The 25,562-nt window shown below is 44.3% G+C and overlaps 1 protein-coding gene and 1 pseudogene across 8 annotated transcripts in view; both read right to left on the reverse strand.

Annotated features, from left to right (window-relative positions):
• Positions 1 to 25,562, reverse strand: part of CACNB4 (calcium voltage-gated channel auxiliary subunit beta 4) — a gene marked incomplete at its 5' end in the record, with an annotated part of 213,115 nt that overhangs the window by 46,796 nt on the left and 140,757 nt on the right. For 5 of the 7 annotated variants that reach the window (XM_084893042.1, XM_084893043.1, XM_084893046.1 and 2 more), the window contains 2 exons: positions 6,025 to 6,147; positions 7,696 to 7,815. The exons of 1 other annotated variant lie outside the window; for it this stretch is intronic. In XM_084893042.1, coding sequence (XP_084749168.1) covers positions 6,025 to 6,147; positions 7,696 to 7,815 — 243 coding nt within the window. Of the gene's footprint in view, positions 1 to 6,024; positions 6,148 to 7,695; positions 7,816 to 25,562 lie in introns of those variants that run through there. One more of the 7 variants, XM_084893048.1, reaches the window with a different exon arrangement.
• Positions 14,556 to 15,579, reverse strand: LOC311626879 (heterogeneous nuclear ribonucleoprotein D-like; annotated as a pseudogene). The gene has a single exon. The product of its transcript is annotated as a heterogeneous nuclear ribonucleoprotein D-like (transcript).

Genomic DNA, 25,562 nt, shown 5'->3' on the forward strand with positions numbered 1-25,562 from the left:
CATAAGATGCCTTTTCATCTCCTTGTGAATTGGCTTCCTGCCCTTTGCAGTGCCAAACCATACATACACACACACACACACACACACACACACACACACACACACACACTTTCTCCTTAGCTCCAGAGTGACATATAAATCGTAACTTCCCAGTCTGTTCTTGGGTCTTATCGCTTTGGGGAACTCCTGTAAATACATACATAATAAACTTGGTTGTCGCTCCAGTTACTCTGTCTCATATTACCTTGGTTATTAGACTAGCCAGAAGAATTTAAAAGGGCAGAAGTACAATTTTTCTGCCCCCACGCTTGCAAACATAGGTTTGCAAAAACTAAGGTCTACCTTCCTACCTGAAGAAAAAGAAGCCTTAGGCTACAAAGAATAAACATGTTATATATGTGTACATGAATTTTTTTTTTTTTTTTTTTTTTTTTTTTTTTTTAAATAACCTCCAAATGGCCTGAAGCCCAACAGGAACACCAGGATTTCTATTTAAAGTTCCAGGACCTTAAACTCAAACCACCCATGCAAAGACTTCAGTCAATATGAGTGAGCCTCTGTCACTGTGGCCCATTTGAAGGGTCAGCAAAACCGCAGCTATAACGGTAGATGATAGATGTGCAGAACCCTAGGGTAGAGGCACATCTAATCCAACTGACCTGCCTCACGGAAAAGTTCCAGCCGGGGATTTCTAGAGAGCAGATATTAATTACCCCCTCCGGAGAGGATTTCCGGAGCTTCCTTTATAGTTTGTATTAGTATTGGGCAAGATAACTCTCTAGCTTTGATCCAAAAGTATCTGTTTTTTTTTTTCCAAAATGTAACAACTTTAGGTAGTACACTTTGCTTAGCTCAGAAAAAGACGTGGAATGTATATGCAAATCACACTGCCGCACTGTGAAGGAAGAATAGGTGGTTTCACTGCATCATCACAGCACGAAGTTCTGCATAGCTGTGAGTAATTCTGAATAACAGCCTCACACTCAAAAGCAAAGAGATGTGGTTGAGGGGGTTAGCCTTTATTTTGCACACGTCTCCTACGTAAGGCACACAGGGCATGCAGTATGAGACCGCACTGAAGAAACATGAATCGAACCAATATAAAATTTTGAGCAATCTAGGTCTTGGTTTTTTCCATCTCCCTATCTTAGTTTTTCTTATCTTCCTGACCTATTACAAGTCTGAAATAAAAGGCATATTTACTTTTGAGTAACAAAAGGCAAAAGCACCCATTGAAAATCTTAAGTGCAAGGCCTAGTATTTAAATTTCACCTTGGTGGGAATAAAACAGACCCTGAGTCATGGTTTCCTAGAGCTTAATTTATTTCCTGAAATGAAGTGAGTCCACTGGAACACTGATTTATTAAATGGTATCCCAGTGACCTTAAAGGGCTTCCTGAAGTGGTTACTGCAGCTTTCCAATATGTTTTAACTGAGTTATAGGAAACAGCCAAAGCCCGGAGAGAATCTGAGGCAACGTGAATGAATGTTCTTTGAGCCACTGGAGAGGAAGTCACTGTACACATTCAAGAGTTTAATTTGCGCATCATTTGGCACATGTGATAAGGACAGCTGCGGCTTTCCTCTGCATTTATGAGTAAGCTTTTTCATTACTGAAAAGCACTTAAAACAGTGCATGATAGATGGCCTATGTGGCAGTGGATGGGAGGAAGGTCTACAACTTCATTACACAAATGTGTTCATCGGAGTTGCTCTTCCATGAGCAAGTGCCAGCTTCCTGGCAAGGTGACCCCAGGGTTCCAATCATTCTCATCTTGATCTCCCTAAAATGACTAGTGCTTTCTCTTTCTGAGATGTTTTCTTATCTGATATTTCAAGATTTGAAACAAGTGGCTCTAATCCACATGGGATTACCAGCTCAATACCATTCATCAAACTGCCGGATTAAAGAGATCATTGATCAAGGAGGATATAGATCAAAAAGCAACCGACAGGACAAATTGGGAATATTGATGGGTTGGGGGAAAGCAATAAAATACAGCAAAGTGGGCGTGTTGGTGTGTGTGAGTGTGCGTGAGGATGGGATAGGTGAGAACTCTTGCCTTTGAAAATTCCACTTTCCCTTGGAAATGAAGAGTGTTAGCAACTAATGAATACAGTTGGCCATTTTTGATGGAAATGGTGAAACTAAATCTACTTAACCATTCACATACCAGGGCACGTGTTTCAGGTCATGGGCCTTTGTCTTCCAGGCAAATGTCGACCATCAAGAAAGCACCCTCCATCGAGCTGATGCTTTATCCCCCTCCCATTACCAAGGCAGTCTTTGCCTGCACTCATCGTTTACTGCACGTTCAGTGAAGAAGTGTTCCCCTTCCTGTCAAAGGTTTATCCCCGCACTTGGGCTCTGGACCCCACCCTTCATGTTACTCAAAAACTTTACTCCTTTGCTCTCTCCTCTCCTTTCCTCCTCTTTTCTCCTCCTCTCCTCTCCCCTCCTCTCTCTTCCTCCTCTTCCTCCTCCTCTTCTTCTTCCTCCCCCTCCTCCTCCTTCCTCCTCCTTTTCCTCTTCTCTTTCTCTATTTCTCTGTTAATATCTGCATGTACAGATGTTCCAATAGCTTCTGTCTTGAAAGGAAACTGCTTTTGAATTCTTACCCTTCTCAGTCTAGTGCCGGTCAGTGTCGACCTCCTTGAAAGCATTGTCTACACTTGCTAAATATATGCCCCTTCTCTCCTCATCCCATTTCATTTGGCTTTCATCTCTTCAATTCCAGACAGTGGTCCCAATGACCTCCATGCTGCTGAGCACCACGCCACCTATCCAATGTCCATTCCTCACTTCTCACCTTGGGTGACATGTCACATTTGCCACAGCCGACTGCCTCCTCCTTGAGGACACACTCCTCTCTTGATGTCCACATATTACTCCATCCTGGTTTTCCTCCTCTAGCTCAGACTTCTCCTTTTCAGTTTGCTACTTTGTTGAATCTTGTCATGTTCACCATCTCTGCAGGATGGGATTCCTTTGGGTTTGATGCAGAGCTACCTTCTCTCCTCCCTCTACTCTATTTTAGTAAGTGACTTCCTTCATTATCACAGCTTTGAATGCCGTGCATAAACAAATGATTGGAATTTATTATCTTTGGCCCAACCCTTTCCTCTGAGCTCCAGATTCTTATAGATAACTTCCTACTTGATATCTTCTTTGAAGTGTCCACTCCCCAACCACTCTCCTCATCTGTCCTCTCCCCACCCAAATAATATGCATCCCAGTTGCTCAATTTCAGTTCCTACTCTGAGTCCACCACCTCTGCTCCTCACTGAATTGCTATAATATATTTCAAATCTGTCTACTTCTCTCTATCTCACTGTCACCATGCTGGCTCCATCCCATGGTCTCATACTTAGAATGATGCTTGTGGTCTGCCTGATTCCATACTTATCTCACTCCCATCCATTGTCTCTGCCACAATCAGAGAACCTTTAAAAAAGTAAATTCATCTTGCTTTTCATTATATTACATTCAGAATAAAACCTGAAGTCTCACCATCACCGAAAGGTCCTACTTGACTTGTGCCCTACTTGACTTTTATGACGCTGGCCCACTGCATTCCAGCCCTATGACTTTCTCCCAGTGAACGGATTGTGCCAGGCTATTTTCCTACCCCAGGTCCTTTGCACATGCAGATTTCTTGTCCTAGAAGGTTCTCCCCCTGCTCTAAGGCAGGCTTTTCCTCATCCTTCATGTCTCTGTTTAAAGGTCACATTCTCACAAAAGCTTTCTCTGATCACCCCTATATTTGGAAATATATAACCCCCTCATCCTTATATTTAAAAATTTTCAGCATTTGGTTCATTTCCCCCCGCCCCCCCAAAACATTCACAATGTGGAATTATTGATATGTTCATTATCTGTGTCCTCAGTAGAATTTAAGTCTATGAGAAAAGGATCTACTTAATTTATAGCTGTTGGATATCTGCAGGGCCTGGTATATACTATAGAACTATATCTCAAATGAGTGACTCTACAAATGTAGGTCACAGGGGTATAATGCAAGGAAGTGAGGCATCTGTAGATATCCAGATGTTTGACCCACTTAATATTAAATAGTAAAAATGTTCAAACTATGTATATACATCCTGCTGTCACTAATGCTATGGTAGAATGCAGCTTTAAAGACAATAATTTTCAAAATTGTTATATATTCACCATGACAAGCATCTCCGTGGCATTAAGTGACATGTTTACGTTGGTCACATTCTTCAGGCTCCTCCATTCTCAGGTTTCATCTTATCGTCCCACCGCTACGCTTTCCTTTCCCTAAGGTCTCATTTCCAATGCTTTCTCTAGTGGAGCCAATGGAGACTATCAAGTAGGCCCCGACCCCGTTGGAAAATTCTGTGCAGAACAGAGAAGGAAGGCAAGACTTCCCTCCTGACTCAGCCTGATTCCTGCGCCCATTTTCCAGATGCTGTCTTCTCCCCTCGACGCCAGCCCCTCCCTCCTTCAGCTATGCCCTTTCCTTCCGATATATTTCACTGGGCTCAACGTCTCTCGACATGGAAAATATGCTAAATCTTTCCCATCTTAAAAACAAAACAAAAGAAGAAAAAGCAAAGCTATATTTAAAAACAATGCCTCAGCTCTTTATCTTCTCCTGACTAGAGCCCCGTCTAATTCCCAACTGCCAGCATTTGGGAAGAGAAAGTTGCAATTCCGCTTTTCTGGCACCCAGATTATATGGATATAGGTTTGCTGAGTATCTTCATGGGAATTTCACAGCACCCCTGACCTAGTGTATCTAAAAGCAAATTTCTAACCACATCCACCCCCATAATAAGTCTTCTCCCCTCTCTGCCTTCCTTATTTTTCAGGTTAGCTGGAAAGACGAGCCTCCACCCTTTGTTCTCTTTTATGTCACCTTCCCCAATATTCCCTTCCCATGGGAAACCTCCCAACCCTCTCCATTGGCCCCTTCACTCTCTCTCTCTCCAAGCTGCAGCCTCTCTCCGTCCTCTCAGCCACTGCCAGTCTGGTCCCAGGGTGCCTTCCTGTCCTCTGTAATACCCTCTCATCCATCTAAGTTATGTTAAGACACAGGCTGGTCACATCCGGCTTTTCTTTAAAATTCCTCTCCAGCCCACTGCCTGGTGATAAAGTCTAGGCTTCTTGCCATGGCTTACACAGCCCTTAAAAATAAATAAATAAATAAATAAATAAATAAATAAATAAATAAATAAAAAATTGGGCTCCAGCCTCTCTGCCCTGGCCCGCCCCCAGTACCACTCCCTGCTTACCTCCCTCCAGCCACCTGTACTGCTCCCGGCTGTCCCTTCCACCGGATACACCCCCACCCCCACCTGGCTCCCTCAGGCTTCACCACTTCTGTAGAGCACTCTGGCCCCTGATCCTTCTACTCCCCTGCGTGGTGATCCCCACCCCCACCCCCCTATCCCCAGCTCTTTATCTGGGTTCCCACCACACCCATTCAATTGTGCTGCAATCGAACTTGTCACCCTGTGTGAGAACATTGTACTTGTCATTCTCTTCCACCAGCTCAGAGCTCCCTGGCAGCAGGGAGCGGGAGCCTCCATCTCTGATCCCCCCAGTGCCCAGAACCATGTCTGATGTGAAGCAGGATTTCAATGTGAATAAAAGTTTGGGTTGTCACTAGTTTACCTTTTGAGTTGAGAGTCTACAACCCCTCCTTGTAACTGCTCAATCCCTTAAGCTGTTTCCCAAAGACCTCTGCCCCCTCTTAGCTTTAACACTTTAATGATTACACTCATCAGTGTTGATTCCAAGGTCCAGGCCTCAGGGTTACAGCCCAGATGTTATACTGACAACATCCCATGTAAATGGTCTTCCGAGGTAGGTGCCCTGCCAGCCGAACTCATGTTTCCCTCAGTCAGATCCCAGTCTACGGCTCTGTGGTCATGCTCGGTGACTAAACGGTGAACCAGGACCCCAGGTATGTCCGAAATCTGCCCCATGATGATGGCCGTGAGCCTGGCTTTGGCCTCGGGGCAGGTAGGGGACGCAGAGTGCCCTCCACTTACCTCTTTAATGTGTAGGAAGTCCTTGGCGTCGAAGGAGATGGCAGTGCTCGGGACAGGCACATCCTCATCCAGGGCGCCGCAGTAGCTCACGTTCGTCTTCACAGCAAAGGCTACAGGCTTGGTCTGGGCCCAGCGCCATGGAGCGAGGAAGACAGAGAAGGGATTTTCACAGTGAAAAGCAGGATTATAACAAGACAACAGATGAGACCAGGCAGGAGGAGAAAGCAGTCTGCTAAGGGGGATTTCCACTGGGTTCCACGTGAATACACCTGCGGACCTGGCACTGGACACTGCTGATCCAGTGCCACTGCCTCAGCCCTACCCGCCCACCCGCCCTCCCCCTGCACTGGTACTTTCCAATATCCCAGACAAACAATGTGCCCCTAACCACTGAAAAGGGATGGAAGTGGGAGGGGCTGTCTGCTTTGCCCCCCAGTCACACATCCCCCCCACCACCCCGCTCTTTGGAAAGAGGAAAAGGGTGCTGGGTCTTAAATAAAAAGGTTGGGGAGGGGGCGGGGAGGAGGTGAGTGAGCAGCTCAGATCTGAAAACATGTGGGATCCCACTCAATAGAATACCTTGACCTGCCAGGGAGGAGAAAGGCCCTCGAACGAGGCCAGGAAGGCAAAGCCGCTCACTCACCGCCTTCTCCCCAGCCATCAAGGGCTGGTTCTGAAACTCCTTTGGACCAAGTGCCCTCAGGCTGGTGCTGCCTGGCAGAGGCTACACAACCCCCCAGCCTACACGAATGCCATTACCCTGACTTTTGGGCAACCACAACGGCCACCAAATGGACTTGGAGAGAAAACTAAACCACAAATTAGCCACAAATGAGAGCTCAGGGTTCCTGCAACCCCGGCTGCTTTGTTATTGGCTCATGCATTCGTGCTGTGAACGTGGCTGGGGAGCAGTGCTGGAGACAGGGCTTGAGTGAGGGTCCCACGGATGTCCCTTAGCAGGCACTGCCCCAAAGCCCCTCGGCCAACCGACACAGACATCTCAGATGTGGGGGACAAAGGAGGATGCAGCATTACCGGCACTATCTCCTCTTTCTGCTCTTTTTACACTCTTACTGTGACTCTTCCCATCCTGGCACTTAAACGTGCAATTTGTTGCCCCCTAAGGGTGCAGAGATTCCTGGGATGAGGGAGAGGGGGGTGAGGGGAGTGGGGAAGCTCTCCTTGTGGATATCTGAAGGCCTATTTTGCAATGCCTTTATTGCTCGTCTTGGCCGCAATGCCAATACTTGTTCGAAGTTCTGAACTTCATGCTGAACTTGAGGTGGGAGACTGAAACCAGGAGGGAAGATCAGCAGGGAGACCCACAGAACCAGTGTGGCCTGAAAGGAGGCCAACGTCATGGAACAGGTGGTGAGACTGGAACCTTAGGAGGCTCTGCCAACCCTGGGCGTGGTGAGCTTGGTATTGGCCACGACTGCTAAGCTGGAAGATGACCAAAAACTGCACCTCCAAACCAAACACAAAAGGGTCAAATGCTCCCCCCGGAAATGTTTGGAAACCTCGCGTGGAGGTGAATGGACCAGGAAGCCTTGCAACCTGGTGCCTTATCAAGGTGATCATAAAAGGATGTTTTCAGAGAAATCCGAGGCAGGGGAAGAGCAGCTAGCTGGTCAGCATTCTGCTTCAGAACCAAAGAGGGGCAGGAGTCACCTTTGCTCTCTCCAGCTGGATGGCCGCCTGCTGCTCTCTCTCCTGCCGAATCGCTTCCCGGTCCTCCTCCAAGGAGACATCGGAGTCCGAGGGCCTGCTCGTGTAGGAATCCGCGGAACCCTGGGGAGGGAGACCCAGAGTGGGTTAAATGCGGCGACGGGAAGCTTCTTGCACCGTCCCATCCTGTGCAGCGTCCTACGTGGGTTCTTCTCATTCGCCTGGAATGTGACGCACACACCCTGGGCCTTCTCGCAGATGCAAATTTAGACGGCAGAATACCGCTAAGCATCTGAGTAATTCCGAAGGTAGTGATGTTGTGAAGAAAATATTTGGACTAGGTTAAGTGCTTGGAAGTAAATAAACTGCAATGAAAATGATGTGATAGTCAGCCTCAGTTCCTTCTTGTTCTCCGCTCTCTTTATATTTAGCTCACACTCACTTGTGAAACCTAAGTCTGATTCCATCCTCTCTTCCATGCACACCTCTAAGAGGAAAAAAGAGTCAGTCTATTACAAGAGCTGAATCCTACGTGTAGCTTGGATAACTGATTTGCCCGGAATTTCAACACCAGGGAAGTGGAATCCTGCATTAGTAAAACGACTTCCCAGTTCCAGTGTCAACACCACTGAACTTCTTCACTGTGAAAACGGCCATCACTGTCCTACAGCAGCCATACGCGGTCACTAAGCCACCAGGCCATGCACCTTGGAAGAAGAAAACAGGGGAGTCCTTGATTGGCGCCCACATCTAGAAGGGCCATTGGAACAACGCTGACATGCAGGCCCGCTGGTTGCAGCCCATGGACTAAAGTCACCGGCATCCGTTGGAGCCCCCCACAGGAGAAGAGATGGAAACCCCAGCAGCTAGTTAAAAAGTCACTCCCCTACCCCACCCTGCCCCACCCCCCAATATTCCTGGGTGCTACAGGAATATCATCCTTACAACGTCCTTCAGCTGGCATTTCAAGTTGATATTTGCATAGACGATGACATTTACACAGCAGAGGTATGGGCAGGACTTGATGTATTGGGCGTGTTTCATAAACCATGCACAGATCTTGAAAAGCATAGGCCTATCCATATAGCTAAGACTTGGCTACCGAACGTGAAAAAAGACTCTAAGAGTGGTCGACGGCTGAGATGGGCCCTTTGAGTGTTTTTCTGACTGTTTGCTTACACATTATTTGTGAGTTTGCTGCCTGTAAAGAAAACTTTGCCTCTCGGTAGTGGGTGTTATTCTAGCGGGGATGGTTTTTCCCACCATAAAAAACACACACAAAAATCCCTAGCACAAATCGTCCTGGCTGCCTAGAACAACCACCCCTGGTTAGAGGTTTTTGTCAGAGTGTCCAGCAGAATCCTGTTCTAAGTTCTGCCTCTGCAATTTTGAGAAGTTGGTGCAAGTGACTTAGGTCACTCCAGACTCAGTCTTCCTAATCTGCACAATGGGGATACTGACTACATCAAAGGGTTAAATGGAATAAAAGAAAATAGACAGCTAATATGTATTAATCTACTATTACACTAGTGTGGCACTAGGTGCATATATATTATAAATGAGTTGAAAAGTGATTAGAATCTGTGAATTCTTTTTTCAAAAAAATCAATGTAGAAATATCAACACTAAGAAGGTACACCTTATGTCACAGAATCCTTACAACCAGCCATTTCAAACCCTACACAGAGCTGCATTTGATATTAAAATATTTTCTCCAGGGCCTGGCACATAGTAGGCACACACTAGCTTTTCTCATTCCCTTCTTAGTGTTGATATTTCTACATTGATTTTTTTTAAAAAAAGAATTCACACTGTAATCACTTTTCAACTCATTTATAATATGTATGCATAACAGCCCATCTTGAAATGTATCCATTTCTTCTTATTATAGTTGCGGCAAAGAAAACACTGTTTCACCCCCAGCATTATTGATGTGTAATTGACATATAACATTGTATATCTATCGTGTGCACAAATATGATACACTATTTGTTTAATAACTGCAATGTGTCTAAATCCAGGCACTTCGTGTAGCACTTTGGAAAGTGTCCTTCGCAGAGAAAATGCATTTGGTTAGACAGATCCTTCTGTGCAAATCTACTGGGGAAAAGTCTGGACCCACAAAATGAATAAGTACAAGGTGACTATTTTACAGATGCATTCATTGCTTTCCGACGTGCTACTCTGAATCTTTTAAAACGAAGTGCTCTCAGAACATCTTTTCTCCAAATTCAGTTATACTTGCATAAAATCCAGAGTCCGCGCGAAAGGACACAATGCTTCTGAAATATACATGACAACAGTTTTGAGTTAGTCTCAGGTGATGCTTTGCTAAAGTGTGATGTGTGCAGGAGACCAGGGGCTGTGGAAAGATGTCTGAGCCGGACAGTGGTTAGGAGGCACGCAGTCAGGAAGGCGGCACTGGCCTTGTTTGAAAACATGTGCTGGGGAAGGCAGCTGACTACCGTTCACAAGAAAGCAGGCTGCCCACTGCTGCAGGGAGTCAAACAGCTAAAAACACACAACCTGCTGTTGACAGGAGGAGATGGCTCATTTCCTGAATCTACCTTAACGACATTTCAAACCCTGGCCTTCCGTCTCTCCGAGCACCCAAAAAGTGATTCAAGGACTCCTGCAAATGAACTTTATTTTGAAATGTGAACAAAATGGTAAGAATTTCAGAGTTACTTAATAAGCTCTACTACTGCCAACTATGTAAAAGCAGACGCTTCTGTTCACTTCCCTGTTTCTAAGAATACTGGCGGGGGGGAAACCGGGGGCTGTGAGAGCCATGCTCACAGCCACGGTGTTATCGGAGCGTTTCCTCTGGGGTGCACGGTGGGTTTTCGTTGCACGTGGAAATGGTTGCTGCTGCCTCTCAAAGTCCCAGGGAAAGCAGAGGGCAACACCAGAAGCTCAACTTTGGCCCGAGGACATGTTCTGCTGGCTCGGCACAGAATGGATTTCTTGTTTTCATTTATTATTTTTATTTTGTGTTGTTTCAACTGGGTCCAAGAGCCTATAGAGCTATCCCAGGAGAAAGGAGGGAAGAGGAAAAGAAAAGGCCCCAGGTTGTTACAAAGGCGCAGAGCGAAGAACAAGAGCGCTAAGAGAGGCCAGGGGAGCCTGAGGGGCCGGAGGAGAGGAAGGAGCCAGGGAGGGAAGTCCAGCAGGCTTCATGGACTGAGGGCTGCAGGGGGACCGCCCAGACAGAGCTCAGGTTAACCATTTATGATCAGGGACGGGAAATGACAAGAAGAAAATAAGGTTAGACGCTAAGAGGACAGAACTAAGATGCAAAGGTTGCTAGCCCTGGCCAAAACTGGAAAATGCAACCTCAACAGCTTTCGTTTTTCAGAATTCCATGTCATAAAAAAAAGGGCAAAGGTGATCTATCTAGCTTATTGAGTGAGCCAATCTCAGACTGTTACCCCATGAGCAAAGGGCACGGCAGAAGCCAGTCTCTCAAAAGTTACTAAGCAGACTCCATAGCAGGTCACATCTTAGAGTCTCCAATGAACCAACTAAATCTGGAAAAGAAAAATGGAAACAATTGCTAATAGTCTCTTCATAAATATAATTGTGTGTAACATATATTATATATAATTTTTAAAGCCGTAAACTAATGTATTCTAGTGAACATAAAAAGAAATAAACAGGTTAGGCTTATTAGGTGTGATGTTAGCAATCTAACCTTATAAGTGTGTGTATATATATATTTTTAATATGTCATAATCTACATATATATTAAGAATTATGTATATACACATATACATATATATTAAGAATTGTGGTTTTCAATGCCTTAATTCAAAGTCCTGGGTGATGTGTACATTCCAGCACTTAGGCAGACAAAGAACTTTTGAAATTATGCCTAAAAGATGACTATTTGGACTTTGCTCTAAGCTATTTTCTACTGTTTCTTATAAATAGCAGGTTTTCAAAGATGTTGGCTGAAAGAATAAGGCAACCTCTCCAGCCCACTTTTACTGGACAGAAGACCTTAAGTTTGGCTTCAGTCACCACTGAACTAAGTTTTGTTCTTTTTTTCCCCATATTTATTTTTATTTATTTATTTATTTATTTATTTTTAAAATATACTTTATTGATTTTTTAAAATTATTATTTTTTAAATATATTTTATTGATTTTTTTTTTTTTTTTTTTTGCTAAGTTTTGTTCTTGGGCTACAATGACTAGTCAAAGGCAGCAAAGGCATATGTTCCAGAAAGTTCAGAAAGGGAAGGCCACAATTACCCCCATTTTACAGATGAGGCACCTGAGGCTCAGACAGTAGGAGCATTATTGCATGCCACTGTCATAGGGCATTATGCAGGGAGCAGGAATATAGGTAGATTTAAAAAAAAAAAATTCCTCTACAAAATCTGAAGCAAAAACTTACATTAAAATGTCAAACATTTTAGTTGCCTTTAGTAAAACAAAATGACATCCTGCAATATTTTGTTAACATTGCTCATTCACGAACATTTCACTAATTTAGAATGATGGATTTAGGTAAAGAAGTGGCGATCTGAGATCATGAAAAGTGACTTGCAGACTGCTTTTCAAAAGACAAAAGACATGCTTTTGAAAAGACATCCACACAGCATCTCCAGGTCATCAAGGTTTTGGTTTGCGGATTTCTTTGAGCTTCTGCTTCAATGATAGGATTTTATTCAGCCTTTTAGTTATTGGTCAGAGATTCTAAGGTACCCTTGAGAGTTTTCTTTCTCTCTTAAGTAATAACTCCTCCGATTGTGTTTATACTGCTTACATATAGACTTTTTTTTCATAATTAAATTATCTATATACAATATATAAGCCTAAGCGACCATTTGACCGTTTGACTGGTAGCTATGATGTGCACTGACCACCAGGGGCACACGCTCAACACACAGGCATGGAAACTTGGAACAGACTGATGAACCTCAGGGGAAAAGGGGGAGGAGGGAGGGTGGGAAGAGATTAACCAAAGATCTTATATGCATACTAGAGGCCCGGAGCATGGATTCATGCACTGGGGAGTCCCTCGGCCTGGCCTGTGGGGATTGGGCTGAAGCCGGCAGTCCAACATCCCCTGAGGGGTCCCAGATTGCAAGAGGGCACAGGCCATGCCGAGGGATCCCACTGGTGCATGGATCTGGGCACTAGGCCTCTAGTAATTATATAGAAAAATAGAGCTTAAAAGAGTACAGGCTTTGTCTGAATTATCTCATTAGTGGAATCCAAATTAATGGGTTCTATTAGAACTTTTATATAATTTATTTAAAATGAAGTAATATTCATTGAGAGACTTAGCCAACCTTACCCTCCTTGTTATGTTGACTAGTTTGGCAGTTGCTATAACTGCCCGATTTCAGATACTATTTCTTTCCAGCTGTATCTCCATGAATGGGTGTTTAAAGGAAACTCATTAATGGAGATACCATAAGAGCAGAATAATTTCAATTGACCTCACTGTATAAAGAGGGGGTGACATTTGCATGGTGACAGATGATTGCTAGGATTAGTGGGGTGATCACCATTATAAGGCATAAAATGTCAAATCACTATCCTCTATACCTTAAACTAACATAACTAATATACATTGTACACCATCTATACTTCTAACACACACACACACACACAGAGAGAGAGAGAGAGAGAGAGAGAGAGAGGAATGAGGTGACAAAAAGGACTAGATGGCGATGGAAGGGAAGTTTGTCAGCCTTGGCCACTTGTGAAAAAGAGGTTGAACTGGAGGTTAAGGGCAGATTTGCAAGTTAAATCAGTGATGAGAGAGCTAACAGGAAGCAGATCCTATACTGGGTTACTATAAGAATTGCAATTTTAAATGGTTCAACCTAATACACTGGGAATGAACAAAGGTCAAAGATTACTTTATATATGCCGAAACCGGTTTGGCTTAGTGGTAGAGCGTCGGTCTGCGGACTGAAAGGTCCCGGGTTCGATTCCAGTCAAGGGCATGTACGTTGGTTGCGGGCGCATCCCCGGTGGGGGATGTGCAGGAGGCGCTGGTTGATGTTTCTCTCTCATCGACATTTCTGGCTCTCTATCTCTCTCCCTTCCTCTCTGTAAAAAAATCAATAAAATATATATATTTTTTAAAAAAAGATTACTTTATATAGGGATGCTGCCTGGCAAAAACATAACATTGGGTAAGTATGTTAGAGGTGCTACATCAATGAACACAATTAGCAATAAATCAAAACCCTTCCATGAGACTGAAGGGAAACAGCATCTTGGCATCGGTAAGAACTTTATCCTGATGGTCGAGTGGTGAGATCAGGGAGCTCCCTCTCCTACTGGAAAGGAACAGGGAGTGGCCACCTGCTGCCTGGAGCAGTCAAGCTTTCCTATGTGCAGGCGTAGAATAACATCACGGGACAGGGAGCAGCCACCCCAGGAACCAGCACTGCCTGGTGAAAGCTTAATGAGAGCTTCTGACCAATCCACATGACACAGGTGAGTGCCTGGGTGGCTACACCTGGTCGGCACCTGTAAGCATTAGCCACAGCGCACGGCCTTCATTCATGGGCAGCAGCTCAAGCTGCACTAATTCTAGTTTCAGCACCGATCTTAAAAAAGAAATAGCAGGCTCAGTCTGTGTGGCTCAGTGGTTGAGCTTTGACCTATGAGCCAGGAGGTCATGGCTCGATTCCCAGGCAGGGCACACGCCCAAGTTGTGGTCTCAGTCCCAGTGGGAGGCATGCAGGAGGCGGCCAATCAATGATTCTCATGATTGATGTTTTTATCTCCCTCTCTCCCTTTCTCTCTGAAAGCAGCTCTGCATCTCCAGCAGCACATTCAAAATATATATAGGAAATGTTAGTATTTGCTCAGGAAAATTTTGAATGTGCTGCTAGGAGATGCAGAGCTGCTTAAAGAGGAAGCACCTAACAGTTTCTTGTAAATGTGGACTTCTTTGACCCTCGAATAAAGGAACTGACTGAGAAGTGCTTTTTTCTCACATTCCCCCAGAGGGGTTTACCAAGTAGCCCACAAAACATTACCTTTACACTGTGGTCTATTTTCTTTTTCTTTTTCTTTCTTTCTTTTTTTTTTTTTTTTTTTTTTTTTTTTTACAGTCACATAAGGAACCATTTATTTGAGGTTTAACATGAAATCATACAAATAAAATTTGTATAAACACAAACCCACATTGAATCAGCAAAGGGTAAAGTAAAAACAAAGAAAACTAACTGGTGGCTATATACAGTTGGACACAGTTGTGTCTTGTACACTAGAACGTCTTTTACAAAATAATTATCGTAGAGCAGCAGTAGATCAATCAGTCTTCAATGTCGCCCTGCAGATGGGCTACTTTAGCAGCCTCCTCCTGTTTCCTCCAATGTCCTCCTTTAACTTGGCTCATAATTGTTTTGGTGATTGCCTCCCCCTCGAGACGCCTGGCCGTAAGTGCTCTGTTGGCCACTGTAGTCTGCATATCCCTGTCCATACCAGTAGTCCCATAGTTATACCCAGGGTAATCACAGCCGCCATAGCCACTATAGTTTTGATCACCACCATAGGCACTATTGTAACTTCCATAACCTTGGTCATAAGAGTTATTAAATCCTTGGTTCCAGTTTGGCTCTGACCTCGGCCTCGACCCCTAGTACCACTTCTTCCACCAGCTTCCGCACCTCTTCCTCCCTTTTGTTGTTGCTGCTGCTGCCTATATACCTCTTTGGGTTGGGCAGCTTTGATTGTCACACTTCCCAGAACCAGCTGGATAATATCTGCTTTCGAACAACTTCTTTACTGGCTCCTCGTCTGTATATGTGATAAAACAAAAACCGCTTCTCTCATTTGTTTTTGTACCCATGGGAAGTTCAATATTTTCAATCTCTCCAAAGGCTCCAAAATATATTTTCTTGAGGGTCATAGTAGAGATACGGTAATAGTAGATGTGTTTCTCCTAAAAGTAGCTCCAGGCAATCACTTGTGTCTTAAAAAAAAAAAAAAAAAAAAAGACTTTCCCTTCTGGCATATAAAGGGAGGAATAACATCGGTTGGTTTAGAAGAGAAGAAAGAAGTAAGGAAAGGACTTGAACCTCTCCTTTCATTTCTGTAGCCTCGGAAATTGGTTGGTTGATGAAAACCACCTAAGGAAATAATTTCTATTTCAAGTTTCTCATTGAGGGAATGCACGTTGACAGCTCAAGGCATCCAGGTGTGTCACCAGGAGTAGAAATGCTTCCCCAGAGACGGCGGCCGGGATCATGGATGCCTGAGCGAAGCGTCTGCTTCCTGTCAGGGGGAGAGCATGTCTTCTCAGCTGTTACTGGCCTCAGAGCACCAAGAACAAAGCTCTGCCCCTAATGGGAGTTCAAAATAATCTATGGAATGACACAGAGAATGAGGAGGTCTCAGAGAGGAGAGAAGGTAAATGGAGTGCCCAGGAATGCCCCGACTTCACCCAGAGTGCACGCCTCCTGCCCTATGGTGTGGTTGGAAACCATGTCAGAAAGAACAGTGAACAGCAAAGCCAATGTTACTTAACAAGATGAAAGAAAAGCTGACTTGGAAAAATTAATATTCATAAATGTCTCATGAAAAATGTTTAAAAAGAAGAATTAGCCCTTTGAACGTATTAAAATGTTACCAAATTATAGATATTAACTATATTTGGTACTGGCACAGATCAATGAAATAAGAGTCCACAAGTCAACCCATGTATATTAATAATTAAAATATGATAAAGGAAGCATTTCAAATCAATGGGAAAAAAGTGATTATTCAACAAACAATGTTGGGAAACTTAAATAGCCAATTGAGAGAAAAAGGGTTGATCCCTATTTCATTTCTTAAACAAAAATATATGTAATGTAAATAAATATCTACTTTTTAAACAAAGACTTACGTAGCTTGAAATTACCTGCATTAACCAAAAATGATAATTTCGATAAGTAACATGAAATATTAATGATCTTCTATGTACATAAAGGCCCCGCAACCGGAACAGCAGAATGACAAGAACAACTGGAATGACCGGTGGCTATGATGTGCACCACACTGCACTGCAGCAGCCGACCAGCCTGATCCAGGCCCCAATCGTGGGCGGGGCTGGCCTGGCTCAATGGGCCCCCATCCGGGCAGGCCCACTGGCCCCTACCAGTGCATGAATTCGTGCACCAGGCCTCTATTATAATATAAAAATCATCATCATCATGAAATAACCACTATCATTTTTTGAGCATGTACTATGTCCCATGGTTAATGTTAAACATTTTTATTCATTGTGATCTTGGAAGAAGAATATGTCCTGTGAAAGGCCTGGGGCCCTAACAGAGGCTGTTTAGTATGAGTTTTTCTCTTTGGTCCCCAGACAATCTCCTATATTTATGAAGCCTGACGTTCTTAGGTTAAAAATATGATGATGTAACTTAGTATAGCAGTGTAACTTAGGTACAAAGGCTATTTCTGAATTACAGGTCAGTGACTAATTGGAGAGGAACGGTGGGTCCCTTATGCACACACAGTACTTGCTCTCTAGGCAAGAGCCATGCCCACCCCTAGTTATCTTATCTCCACAGAAGAAGGAATTCTCTGCAGTTTGTGTCACCAAACTTGTCCTCAGGCTGCTGTGTTTGCTCTCCCTCCTTAGACTTTCGGGGCCTTTGTACCTCCTACACAGGGCCCAGCGCTCCCCATGGCATGGACCAACCCATCTGCAGTCCCAAATGGCCAGAGCCCACACCCTTCCCTGGAGGAGTGTCCTTCCTCTCCGGTGAGTTCTGAGGTGGGAGGAGATGGAAGCAAGCTTGACTTCCACCTGGTAATTCTGTGTTAGAGCTCATTAGGTTAGAGGAAAAGAACTTATTCTTAGCTCAACCTTTGGAACTAGTAATGGGGCTTTAATTGGAATAAAACAGCACTTTGCAGACATTATCTAATTTAGTCACTAAAAACTTAAAGAGGTAGAGTTCATTATCCACCCTGAAGTAAACAAGGCTCAGAGACACCAATAATGTGCCCAAGGTTATGCAACCGGTGATATGTGGGGAACTCATGACTGACTGACTCCACAGACCTTGCTAACAGCTAATAACTAAGCCAGAAGAGGCGCTGGTAAGGCGCTGCATGAGCAAACGACCGAGGCTAGAGGCATAAAGAAAATAAAATCAACCTCTCTCCCTGCCTCCCCTCTCTCTGTCTCGTTCTATCTCACTCCCTTTGCATTTAGATTGAACTGACAATTACTGAGCGTGCTGTATTCTCTCCAGTGCATCCACTTGATTTCTCTCCACATCTATTTTGAGACATCATAGAGGGTTAAGTCTCCCAGCCATTAACTGGTGAAGCCAAGATTTACATCTGAGACAGGAGCACCTCCTGAATGATCTCAGGGATTTCTCTGAGGTCTGCTCTTAAAGATGTCTTCATAGTGCCAGGAATTCGGTCTTCGAGTACTTGGTGACGGGGTATGCCTTTGGGCTGGCAGGAAAGTACATACAATCAACTAATACTAAGGATGCGACTATCAAACTTGTGGGTTTTCTCTTCCATTCCTTCAGGCCTACCCCTTGGCTCATTAATATCTCCAAAGTGGTCAGAGAGGAGAGCCACACCTGCTCATTTTTGTTGTTGATAGAAACTTTTGGACCAAACGAAAAAAAATGTTAGAAGATACGGTTATTGTTTAGAAAGTGTCTGGGGAGAGATACTATGATCTGTTCTAATCACCTTTATTTTTCACTAGGAAACATAAGGAGAAAGAAATGAATATTCACATGAGATCTGGAACCGAATAAGCAGTTCTGTGTTGGGCCGTGAAGCTAGAATGCCTGGGTTGCGATCCTAAGCTGCCACTCACTAGATGCTTGCTTTTCAGACGAGACAATCTTTCTAAGCTCAGTTTCCTTTCTGAAAAGGAGCATTTTAACTTACAAAACTGCTATGAAGATTATGTACTCGGGGCAAAGAGCAAAAGCAGTTGGCAGCGGAACTGTTCCAGGCTGGCTAGCAAGCATGCTGACTCCATGGCTTATCCTGGCCCTTTGTGATTGGGTGAGCCCTAGTTGCTGTTTTTAACCCTTCCCTAAAAAAATGGGTAGATGTAAAGCTTGAATTAATTGAGGTGAAGAGGCATTAAAGGCTCTAGTAAGAACTTCGATAGGGACAGTTACAGGGATTGGCAGAAATGAAATTTAGGAATCAGGTTGGTATTGTTTCTCCATAATTTTTGTGCCTGCAAAAGCTGTGTTTACTCAGGAGGCATTGCCTCTTTGGGAATAACCTGAAGACGATCAGGTTTTTTGTTTTGTTGTTTTGTTTTGTTTTTGAGAGCAGCAAAAAAGAAAACTGCTGTCCTTGGCCAGTGGTGCTGACTCATTCTCCACTCTGAACTGTGTGGCAGCTCCAAGGACATGCCCATTGGCCCAGACTGATGTCAGAGTCCTCCTCTTTAAGACTCCAGGGGCCATGTCCAGATGGCCAGGGCTCCGGGCAGTCCCCAACCCCAGAACACAGTCATGTCCTCTCCTACCTGACCCACCCTGTGGGTTTAAGGGCCAACAAGACCAGCCAACCCATCAGTGACCTCTGGATTCCTAAATGGGTTCAGAGTCACAGCCAAGACACAAGACACTTTTCCCTTCCAAAGTCAGAACATGAGCTCTCTGGCCACCAACTGTGCCCTTGTGTCATTTCAATCAGGAAAATAAGGTAGCAGTCACTTCACTTAGCTCTGTTTGCTTTTTCTATTTTCTTGCTCCTTTTGCTTCCATGAAATACCTGCTTTAAAAAAAAAATTTTTTTTTTTAAAGCACTCCCAATTCTAAAGCTCTGGTGAATTTATTAAAATAGGTCTTTTGCTATCACTCTGCTTCTTAATAGATAAGGAAAAAATTCATGTGTCATATGCATATATAATTCAAATGGCTGGATTGGAAATAAGTTAACAAATGTTTGAGTACCATGGTCCTATAATCTCCATTGTTGGGTCTGATAATAGCCGTAGAGCAAATCCCAAATCCAGGTGAAGACAAGAGCCCAAGAGAGAAATAGGGTTCGTTATCAACACATGAGAGACACGATGTCCATTTGGAGGGAGAACTTTTTCCTCATTGGGCTTATCCTGAAAGCCCTTCCCCTCCCTCAATACTTAAGGGGACATAAACTGCCTCCATGCCACCTCAGCAAGGCTCAGGGGTCTAGACCACGGTCAGGAGTTGGCCTTCATGGGAGCCTCCCCTCCCCAGGGCTGCGTGCACCTGTTCTCTGGGTTGTGGGAGACTCGGTACTTTAATAGGAAACTTAGGGCACATGCAGACACACATGCTAGGAGTTCTCTCGTAAGAACAGGCCGAGGATGAAAAACAGCGCTGCGTACAAGCCCTGGAAAGGTGGGGACCCACCGACATTTGCCTTATGCTCTTGATGGGGCAGACAGCTACGCAAATGACCACAGATGAAGGAGCGCATGAGAGGTGCTGTAACAAAAACACAAGTCCAGTTCTGAATAGAGCAGATTAATTCTGCTTGGAGGATCGCAAGATCTTTGGGAGAAGATGGAGTGTTATCGGGGTTGCCAGGAATAGGATGCACAGCCAAAGCCCCACAGGACAGCAAGGCCAAAGGGCAGGGAAATAACAGAAATGTTTGGAGAACAATGAAGTTTGGCAACTCTGCTGTCAGTACTGGGCTGGGAGTTGTGGTGGAGATTAGAGGTGGGATCATGGTAGGGGTGTAATAAATATCTGTAGGTAGGTTGGTATGTAGGTAGGAGAAGAGGAAAGGTGGAGGGGAGGGAGGGAGGAAGGGCCAAACATTTCTTTGTATTTCTCTTTAAGAAAAGAATGTATTGCATTTTACTAGCCACTCAACTACTGAGCTGCATTCAGTAGAGGAAACTGCTTGCCTCCAATGTTTCCTGAAACCACCCCTGCAACAGCAGATTGGATCTGGTGTCTCGCTGAATCCATCCATTCATGATTAATTGGGTAGTTAAGCGCTTTCAATAACATGTGCAGCTGGGAATTCCTCCAGCTGTCATTAATTCTACTAAAGATTCAAATCCTCAGTATTTATCTGCTGAAATGGAGCTACTGTTACCCCAATCAAAATCCAGGAATGAACTCTGCCATTAGTATTGACAAACAACCGAGCCATTTACAAAAGCTACAAGAATGCTAACTCCAGTTGCCCTGTTGGTTACTGTCATAATAAATTCGATGCTATTCAATCTCCTGTTTTCTTCTCCTAACCAGGTTTTTAAAAAACACCCAGAAATATCCCGTAAGTCAGTGACCCCTGAGACACAACATAAGGACAGTAACAACTGGCGACATCTTAAAGACTGAAATGGAAGTAAACACATTTCTTTGGCCTTCGGGCTTGCTTTGCTGGGTTGGACGAGAGGAACTACATTTGAAAGCTGTGCAGTATCTGGCAATGAAACATTCTGAAATGGAATGCAGACTTTCCCAAAAAGAGGAACCAGAATACTATCATTTCCCCCTCCTAGTCTGCAATCAAATAATGGAGTGGAACCCTGAGCCAGCTCATTTTGGCTGTCCGCCGCTCAGCACGGCATGAGTGCGTGCCAGGATGCTGTGCCATTAAATGTAATATAGGCCTGCAGATGAACCTAAAACATCCAGCCCGTCCTCCAGCGGAGGAGGAAGCAGAAAGCTCAGCCACCGTGCCCAGGCATTTCCTTCCCTAAAACTGGAGTTCTCAGCAGCCAGTTGCTTGTCACCCATTGTCATTCCATTTGCCAACATGTGGTATTATCAATTCACGGTCTCTCATATACTACAGATAATGCACACTGCGCATTAGTCCACCTAACACACATCTTCCGTGTGTGCACTGGTCTTTCAAGCTGAAAATCCAACTCTGCAGACAGCAGCAGCAAAGAATCCCTAAGCTGAAGGAATGGAATATTCGAATGTCAAAGCCAAGTTTGCAGGTCTTGGGTAGACGACCCGCTCTCTTTAATTCAGGTCCCTTAAGAAAATAATAAAGTTACGAAATGGCCACAAATATTACGCCTTGCAGGATGAAAGGGGATTGGGTTCAGTGTGCTCCTTTAAGTATCAGTTGCCTTACACCAGGGTAAGGTCTTTAGCTAACAGATGGTTATTGGTCACATCCCAGGGAAACATCGCCGGCCTCAGTGAGGGAAAGATGACCAAGAGGACTTGGTGTCTGAAGGAGCCCAACCAGAGAAACCAGAGTAAGGAAAGCTAGACATCACGAATCATTCGCTGGCCAGAAATGGAAATAGACCATTTCCTGTCTGAAATAATTTCTTACTGAAACTGTTCACAAACTGAAAGGATAATGAACTTCTCGTATCAAGTTCATATCTGAATAGGTGTAAACCACATGCCCTTTAAGTAAAAAGGTGTTTAGCAAAAACTCTACTTCGGTTTCCGTCGAGCACTGCATAAGTAGCTACCTCATTCTATCTTTCCACATGTGGGCGCACGCACGCATACACACACGCACACACACACACACACACACACACACTCTACTACTATCATCTTCCTACTCAATAGCCTCCCAGAATTGTAAAATTTGGCTTTTCTCCCTGGGGGGGAAAAAAAGAGGGACCCTGTATCAAAAAAGAACTACTCAGATGTTATTTTATTCTTAGAAGTTCTCAATTCAAATGTGATCAATAGTGTAAAAAAAAAAACACATTAAAAAGCAGCAGCTTATCAGCTTCTTTAAATAAGAACTCATATTTCATCATGAGTTTTTAAAATGGGAAGTAAAGACATTGGTTGCCCCATGAATAAAAATCAAAGATTTTTTTTTTTTTTTACCCTTTTGCCAGGGTAAAAATAATTATCTTATGTATTATGACTTGTTTAAGTAGCACTCATTATTGAGCATTAGCACCTCCATAAACACTAAAAATAAACTGCTAGGGCCGAGGGTAAGAGCCTAAGAATAATCAGTCCATTTGTAAAGCCACTGACTCCTTTAACGGCCAGAATTGCTCCTTCAGGGGTCAGCCACATTTTCAAGAAATGCCTGAGCCACTGTAATTGATGGTCAACAAGGGGAAGATGAAATTGTCTGGTCTTTATCTTCCGCTGTCTTGCCATTTCATCCACAGTCCTGCCCAGCCACTGAAGGCCTCGGAATTTCGATGGCTCTAAGCCAGGCTCCTGTCTGTTCCGCCACTCCCTGGCTCACCACGCCCCGCTGGCACCCACATGCTAGGCTGAGAGCTTGTACCTCTCCGGTTCCCTGAATGCATCCTGTAGCCTCCCGCCCCGATGTGTCTCTTTAATGCATCATCCTAATGCCTCCTCCTCCTGGAAGAAGAGGGGATGCTTTTCTCAGACCCCCTAGGGGGCTCCCTTAGCTTCCATTAACATTGCTGTGTTCATTTGTAATCACTGCATTTAGATTTTTAAGATAATTATCTCTCTGCGTGTTCATTCCCCATTACATTGTGCAGTCCTTGAAGGCAAAATCCATGATTTAGTCATCTCGATAACAATCCCCTTCCCCCCCATCCCCTCCCCTGCCCAGGGTTAAGCTCAGTAACTGGTTTTATAAATGTTTACTGAATGAGGGAACATGTACACGAGTAAATAATTTATGGGTAAGCTGAGAACAGAAGGTAGGAAAAACAGCACAAGAGAACTGATATATGATCATATATTTTCATCAGGGATATAGATGAGTTATAGCCTCAACAATTAAACCAGAGGTTCTCAACCTGTGGGTCGAGACCCCTTTGGGGGTTGAACAACCCTTTCACAGGGGTCGCCTAAGACCATCGGAAACCACAGATGTTTACATAACGATTCATAACAGCAGCAAAATTACAGTTATGAAGTAGCAACGAAAATAATTTTATGGTTGGGGGTCACTACAACATGAGGAACCATCTCGGCATTATGAAGGTTGAGAAATACGGAATTAAACAATGAAAATACAACTGTATTTTATGTTAATATTTTTCCTTGAAGAAGCCTTTGTGGGTGTGAGGGCGGGGCGGGTCTGGGGCTGAGCTGGGACCCTGTAAAATAGACTTTTTATTTTGGAATAATTTTAGATTTACGGAAAAGGTGCAAGGCAGTCCAGAGAGTGCCCACATTCCTTCCACCCAGTTTCCCTTCTGTGAGCATCTTACATACCCGAGATCATCTGTCAAAAGGAAGAAACGAACACTGGCATGTCACCATTAACAAAATTCCAGGTATTATCAGGTTGCACCAGTTTTCCACTAATGTCCTTTCTTCTGTTCCAGTATCCAATTCAGGACACCGTATTGCATTTAGTCTATGCTTTTCTAAGTCAAATACTGACTTGATTGCAAATCAGAAAAAACTGCTTAAAGATTGGTTAACGTTCTCGGTCACCTCTCAGGTCTCCTCCATCTCCCATGTGACCGCTGGCCGGCAGCCTCCTCTCCCGGCCTCGGCCAGAAGAGCACAGCAGGTGCTGCCTGCTCCATCGCCAGGCACGGCTGTCCGCCCATGCGGGCTAAGAATATTTCAACCAGGTCAGCACGGTTTCTAAATAAAAGAAACTGAGGTAGAGGAGCTATGCTAGCAAAGACGACACCACTAACAAAGAGCGTCCCCAGTTGGTTTCTCAAAGAGATCGCATGTGGATCAAAAGTTCTCAAATATTCTTCAACAGGCTATTGTCTGGAAGCTTAGCGTGGTGCGGTGAGTTAGAAAAAAAGAGCTACAGCAGGAGAAGATGGGGCTGGGATGAGCCTTTGCTGCTGTCAAAAATAAACAGGCAGGGAGGCTGGCGAGGAAGGACACAGCGGGAGAAGGAACAAAGGTACCAGGAGAGCCCGACTTCAGCAGAGGAGTTTGTCAAGGTCCAGAGGGCATTACCAGCAGAAAAATAAGGAGCTCATTTGCGGCTAAGTTCCCCGATCCCACTTCTATAAGATACAGAGCATTATATTTAGGAAGAGGTGGTGAACTTGAGCACTTTGGAAAGTTTGAAAGCAGACACCACGCAGGGACTATTTTTAAGGCAAAAGGGAGCTCAACTTTTTTGCTTGGCAGCAAAGAAGAGAGGATTCTATTCCAGTTGGAACAGGAGGTTAGGGCCAATCACGATCTCTCACCAGGCCCTCCAAGGTGCCCTCCTGGCATCCTGTGTCCTGCCTGAGTTCAGGGATCTGCACGGCAAAGGGAAGCAAAGATCCCCGAGGAAGTGTGTGGAGGGCTGCTGATGAAAACAGATCGCGGCAGAGAAATCTGGATCGACTCATCTGGAGAAAGAGAGCCAAGAAAAGTCTAAAGAGCACGCTTTAAGAATCTGAATGGCTTGAACCCAAGGGCTGGGGAACAGCAATTTTGCAGTGAGGACAGAGGGAAGGAAAACATGTCTCCTTGCAGCATGAGGGATTTAAGTTGGACAGAAGAATGCAGTGGAATGTTACTTATCCTGAAAAAAGGAAGAAAATCCTGCTAGTTGCAACAACCTGGATAACGTGGGGACATTATGGTAGGTGAAATGAGCCAGTCACGGAAGGGCAAATACTGGGTGATTCCACTGACTGGTGCACGAGATATCTAAAATAATCAAACTCATGGATGCAGGCAGTAGGAAGGTGGCTCAGAGGCTGGTGGGGAGGGGGAAATAGGAGTTGTTGTTCAATGGGCATAACAATTCAGTTATGTGAAATGACTAAGTTATAGAGATCTGTTGTGTTACATAGTGCCTATGGTCTAACATAATACTGTATTGTGCACTTAAAAAATTATTAAGAGAATAAAACACGTGTTAAGTGTTGGAAAAATATAGGAAAAATATACCACAACGGGACACAAGGACCCTTTTGGAGGTGACAGATATGTCTATTGCCTTGAGCGTGGTGATTGCTTCATGGGCATATGCTTATATCCAAATTCATCAAACTGCATACAT

The sequence above is a fragment of the Pipistrellus hanaki genome, assembly GCF_964339955.1.
Source record: "Pipistrellus hanaki genome assembly, chromosome: 8".
NCBI lineage: Eukaryota > Metazoa > Chordata > Mammalia > Chiroptera > Vespertilionidae > Pipistrellus > Pipistrellus hanaki.